The following is a 6,000-nucleotide window of genomic DNA, read 5'->3' as shown; positions in this document are numbered from 1 at the left end:
ATTCAAAATTTTTCTTCTTATTTTTTAGAATTTAATAAAATATTTTAATAAAAATTATTTATTATTATTTACAGAATTATGAAATATTCTTCCTCAGTATAATTATGAAACATTCCACGTGTTCAAACGAGATAAAGAAAAAAAATAAGAGGCAGTTGGACCCAAAAATGAAAGAAAAAGAAAGTAAACAAAACTAGTGCACATGATCTGAAGCACATGGGCACGTGTAAGTTCTTCAACAATTTCACACAGTTTCGGTTGCCATTTCACAAAGCTCGCTCTCTCCCCAATCGCAGCCATCTCTGACAAAAACTTCCCGTCGCTTTCTTAGTTTTCTCCCCTCTCGAATCTCCGATCCTTCAATTTCTCCAGGATCTAGGGTTTCTCCCGCTTCCTCACCCCATCGAAAATCAATCCAAACTTCATTGAATCTCGAAACTGAACTTTTTCGAGCTTCGATTGTTTGTAGGGTTCTTCTGATTTGATAATTGTGAATGTGAGAGAAGTAGAGGGACCGATTCTAATGAATATGGAGATCGGGACAGATGCGGCGTTGTTTGACGCCGAAATTCTGCAGCTCCCGGAGGTGTCTCCTTTGACCCTCAAATCGAATCCGGCCTTTGTTGAGAAGCTCTTTGAGCAGTGGCTCTCGCTCCCCGACTCTAATCGGCAGGTACGTGAGAGTAATGCTTTGATAATTTAATGTTTCCCTTGCATTGGTAGCTGAAATAGGTAGGTCTACGATTCTGAAACGTACTTTTCATTGCTTTACGAATGCGGTCGTTTGTATGCTTTGTTTATTGGAAGAAAAATGAATCCGAGTAGAAACATACAATGTCGAGGAATGTAGGTATACTTATGAAAAAAAAGGAATGGAGGTATTTATTTTTGCGCATGGTGATCTGTTTTTAACTTCTGGCACAAATGATAGAGGTCTCTAAACGAGAATACAATCTGGGAATGGAAATTTTATCGCTTGAAGTTTGACTAGGAAATTTGACTTTTATCTAATATTTAGGTTCATGGGAGCTGGCTTCCTGGTATTGTGGTGTACAAGTGTAACTAAGAAAAAAGCTGAGGGTAAGTGCACCCCCGGGACTAGTTAGACAAAGTCCCGGACACCTGTTGCCTATAAAAAAACAGTGTAACTAAGAAGGGCTTCTGGTTTCATAATGGGCCTTTTAGCCTTGATTTCCCGGATTCCCTATCTGTTTTTAGGTCCCTGAACAAAGATACATCAGATTTTGTAATTAGATTAAGATCGTGTTGGTTATTACCATCATAAATGGCTGCCTTGAGCGTTTGCCCGAGAGTGGAGATTTGTTGATATTGTCTTTGGCCATCTTAGAAGCAACTTCAACCAGTAAATTATTTGACATGCAGTTTTTTTCTCAGATAATAATTCAATTTGATCTTTATTTACTTTGGGGAAACAACAATTGACTTTGATTTTACTGTCCAGACAGTTGGAAGATTTTGCTCTTCAAAAAAATCTGTTGTCACAGAAAAAATATTCTATATAGTAGTTGTAGGGGTTGATGGGAAAGTGGCAAATATCACTAATTTCTGTTGATGGTAGTTTGTTGGTGGTGGCGGTGGTGGTAGTTTGTGGTTGCAGAGTGTTTGATGCAGGAGGTGATCGATTAATAGTTGCTGGCAAATTGATGGTTATGCTGACGTGGTGCTGGTTCCGTGGAGGTTCTTATGGCAGTACTTGGTAGCATGATATGTGTGGCCTAGTGTTATTTTCAATGGATGTAATTGTGGTGGTGGTTTTGTTAATTTCTTCTAACTTCCAAGATAATTGGATTCATGGTTTTCTATATAAATACAAGCTGGATTTGGGAAAATTAATTATTGCAAGTTTGGAATATTGATGTTGTTCAAATTGGAGAAAGGAGATTGCTATAATTGCCAAAGATAATGGCATCTCCTTCTTCATAAATAAGGTGTGGGGAGGGCAAAGTGAGTTGTGTATCTACATATTGTTTAAAGAAAGGAGATTTTCATGCCAAGCTATTTCTTTGGACCTGATTGAGATTTTGATTATCTACTTATCTCTAATTAATGGTTAATAGAATGCAACTAAGTTTGTTTTCACTTAGGTTTTTACATTAGCGTGCTTTTTGATCAATAATTTCATAAAACTTTTTAACAGCTTCCATGGCTTGAGACAAGGGGGTCTTTTATCTTCTTTCATTTTTATTTTAATAATGGATGTGTTGAGTGTAATGTTGGAGGCAGCGGTGGATGAGGGTTTTCTTTTTGGTTTTTTGGTGGATGTATCTTCTATTGGCAGCGTAAATGTATCACATCTCCTCTTTGTTGATAACACATTGATTTCTTGTGAGCCAGATTATGAACAAATTCATTCTTTATGGGCCTTCTACATTGTTTTGAAGCTGTTTCTGTTCTAAAGGTGAATTTGATGAAGTCTGAAATGGTACCTATAGGTTCCATGCATACTATAAGGGACTAGGCTAATATATTGGGTTGTAAGGTGTCGTCTTTGCCCATGAAATATCTTGGTCACCCCTTGGGGGCCTCTCATAAGTCAAAGGCGATATGGGAGGGTGTTATTAAAAAGATAGAGAGGAGATTGGATGGATGGAAAATGATTTTTTTTTTTTTTTTTTTTTTTCCGAAGGGGGAAGAATCACCTTAATTAAGATCACTTTATCTAACCTTCCTACGTATATTCTATCTTTATTTCCTTTGCCTGTAAGGGTAGCTAATGGAATTATAAAGATCTTTCATGCTTTCTTGTGAGGTGGTTTGTTTCCCATTCTCAAGAGGAGGATTAGGTGTTCATAAGCTGAGAATTTTTAATAAGGCACTCACTTATCAAAAAAAAAATTTTTAATAAGGCACTCCTAGGGATAAGGTGCATGTATCACCAGGAGAAAGAGAAGAGGGGGGGGGGGGGGTGTCCTTTGGAGGAACGTAGTGATGCTAGATATGGGAGCATTTGGGGAGGGTGGTGTTCAAATGAAGTAAGAGGTTTGTATGGTGTGGGAGTGTGGAAATATATTCAGAATGGATGGGGGGATTTTATTAGCAATTTCAGATTTTTGGTGGGTGGGGGATCTCGGATAAGATTTTGGCATGATATTTTGGTGTGGGGACATTGCCTAAAGAATGTTTTCCCTTCTCTTTTCAGGATTGCATTCGATTAGGGAGCTTCTATGGCAAATTATATGGACAAGTCCAATGGCTTTTTTCAGTGGAATGTGAGGTTTATTAGATCTGTACAGGTTTGGGAGGTGGGTGACATCTCAGATTTTTTCAGCATGTTGTATGCCTTGAATGTGGAGCGTGGGGGAAGGATAGGTTGCTGTGGATTCATCCAGGGAGCAAGAATTTTTTAGTTAGATCATTGTATAAGGCTATGTCGTATCAATCCCCTAATGATTTTCCTTGGAAGTGCATTTGGAGGAGTAAAGTGCCTCCCAAGGTGGCTGTTTTTGGTTGGCTGGCTTCTCTAGGAAAATTCTGACAATTGATAATTTGATAAAGGATGGTCTCGTTATCATGGATTGGTGCTCCATGTGCAAACGGAGTGGAGAATCTATGGATCACCTACTTCTACATTACGAAGTGGAAACGGTTCTATGTGACGAGATTGTAGGATTAGTATGGCTTGGGTGATGCCTGGAAGGGTAGCGGATCTTCTTGCTTGTTGGAGAGGAATTTGGGGTAATCACCAAATTGCTGCTATTTGGAAGATGGTTCCCCTATGTCTTATATGGTGTATTTGGCTTCAGAGGAACGATCGTTATTTCAAAGATAGAGAACGCTCATTGGGAGGGCTTAGAGATCTTTTCTTCCCTACTTTATTTCTTTGGGCTTCGGCTATTGGGATGGGTCCTGCTTTCATTACTTCATGATTTCTTAGTTGTTTTTTCTAGCTCTTAGCTTGTAATTGGATGTCTTATGTTGTATACTCCCTATGTACTCGGGCTATGCCCATTTACGTGGTTTAATAAGTTTCTTTTTACCTATCAAAAGACATTTTCATAAAACTAGTAACCATCTCATTGTATAATCGTAAGTAAGGTCTATTCTTTGATATATTGTTTCTTACTTGCCGAATTAGCTTATTTGACCTTCCTCTTGATGCCAATGTAAGGAGTGTTTTTAAAATTTTTTTGTTTCTCATGCTTCAGGTAACATCATTGGTTAATGAAGCAAAGGCAGGTGGTCCCTTGAATGTTCCTGGAAACTCTTCCAGTCCACATGCTTCCACAAGCAATATTTTGCCCTCAATGTTTCCTGCAGGAAGTGCCCCTCCGTTGTCACCAAGAAGTATATCTGGTTCTCCTCGGATAATGAAGCAGAGGGCTGGTCCCTCAAATTTAGCTTCACCCCTGAAAGTGGTTAGTGAGCCAGTTAAAGAATTGATACCTCAGGTTTGACAAAACTTCAATAATCATTTTTCAAAATAAAATTTGATTGCACTAGTTGTTATTCTGATTCTCTAGTGGCCATTTCCCTTTGTGCTTAGCGGGCTAGAGTGCTTTTTATGGTGTTTAAGGGTGATGATTTTTAACTTGGTCATATGTTGATTTGGGATGAGTTGTACACTTAGACATCTTGGGTTCAATTCTGCACTAGGAGTTTCCATAGATTACTTGATACATGGTTTTGAATGGTGTGGTTGTGTATTTGGGATTTACTCCGTAGATGGGTCTGAAGGGCCCTGTCTTGGTGATGTTTCATGTTGTAAAAATTTAACATGGATACTTGAAATGCCTGCAGTTTTACTTTCAAAATGGGCGTCCACCTCCAAATGAGCTAAAAGAACAATGTTTATTTAGAGCAAATCAGTTTTTCTCTGGTCACTTGGATGGACTGCAAATGCATGGTGAGATATACTCGACCATCGATGTAACACTTCAAGAACTATATACTAATTATCTATTTCGTATGTCAGAATTTAAATCGGTTACTAAGGATGTCTGCAAGCTGCCATCATTCTTCTCCACATCCATTTTCAGAAAGATTGATAGTAATAGCTCTGGTTTTGTGACGAGGTATGCACTTTTTGTTGTTGGAGAAAGAAGTGGTTATTGTCTAATCTAACTTTTTACCACATATTGTGTATTCTTAATTTTGCTACCTTTTTCAAATTCAACAGGATTTTTTTTTTTCATATTTTACAAGGAAACTCAAATATCTGAATGTTCTCTTTGCTATACTAGAAGTTCTACCCTACTCATACTTTATGGACGTGCTCCTTCCCCCACTGAACTGGACAATTGTTAAACTCCTTGCCCCTTCCCCAAGGAATGACTGGTTTTGAGCATATTTCCGCTCCATTGTTCTTGTTGGGTACGGGTACTTTCAATTAGAGTACATCACATTTATGAAAGGCTTACCATTGCCATTCATAGTGAGCTTACATGTTGGGGGTTTCTAGATGCCTTCATAAGTTTTAGATTATGCCAAATTGACTTCCTGCAAATTTATGCAGAAACTTCTGTGATTATTCACAATTTGACCAGGATAAAGGAAGAATATCTGTAATACCCAATGGTAGACCCAAACCACATGGCCTATAATCCAAAAGGACTAGTCAATGATACCAATGGAGCCCCATTGGAACCTTATAAAGAGCAATAACTTCTCCTTCCCAAATAATGTGGGATCCCATACACCACCTACTCTTATCTTTATGAACTATCATAATCTCTTCCTCTTAAATTTCCAACATCCTTTTCAGGCCAGTCCATTGTAGGTGGCATGGCTTAAGTTCCACATTTCTAGTTGGGATAGGCTCTGATACCATTTGTAACGCCCCAATGGAAAACCCAAACCATATGGCCTATACTCCTAAAGGACTAGTCAATGATACAATTGGAACCCCATTGGAACCTTATAAAGAGCAAGAACTTCTCATTCCCAAGCAATGTGGAATTCCATACACCACGTACCATCATCTTTATCATATGGGGTATCACAATATCATAGCTCTTGCAAATTCCTTAGTAGTATGACGGT

The 6,000-nt window shown here is 38.4% G+C and overlaps 1 protein-coding gene across 3 annotated transcripts in view; it reads left to right on the top strand.

The window, feature by feature from the left end:
- The first annotated feature begins 220 nt into the window (after positions 1–220).
- Positions 221–6,000, top strand: part of LOC122315773 (serine/threonine protein phosphatase 2A regulatory subunit B''beta-like) — a 28,994-nt gene continuing 23,214 nt past the window's right edge. For 2 of the 3 annotated variants that reach the window (XM_043131918.1, XM_043131917.1), the window contains exons 1-4: positions 222–673; positions 4,167–4,409; positions 4,759–4,864; positions 4,934–5,033. In XM_043131918.1, the coding sequence (XP_042987852.1) occupies positions 524–673; positions 4,167–4,409; positions 4,759–4,864; positions 4,934–5,033 (599 nt within the window). In that variant the 5' untranslated portion in view covers positions 222–523. Of the gene's footprint in view, positions 674–4,166; positions 4,410–4,758; positions 4,865–4,933; positions 5,034–6,000 lie in introns of all 3 variants that reach the window. The other variant, XM_043131919.1, reaches the window with a different exon arrangement.

The sequence above is a fragment of the Carya illinoinensis genome, chromosome 7 (genome assembly GCF_018687715.1).
Source record: "Carya illinoinensis cultivar Pawnee chromosome 7, C.illinoinensisPawnee_v1, whole genome shotgun sequence".
Taxonomy (NCBI): Eukaryota; Viridiplantae; Streptophyta; class Magnoliopsida; order Fagales; family Juglandaceae; genus Carya; species Carya illinoinensis.
This window is presented reverse-complemented; position numbering and strand designations above follow the sequence as displayed.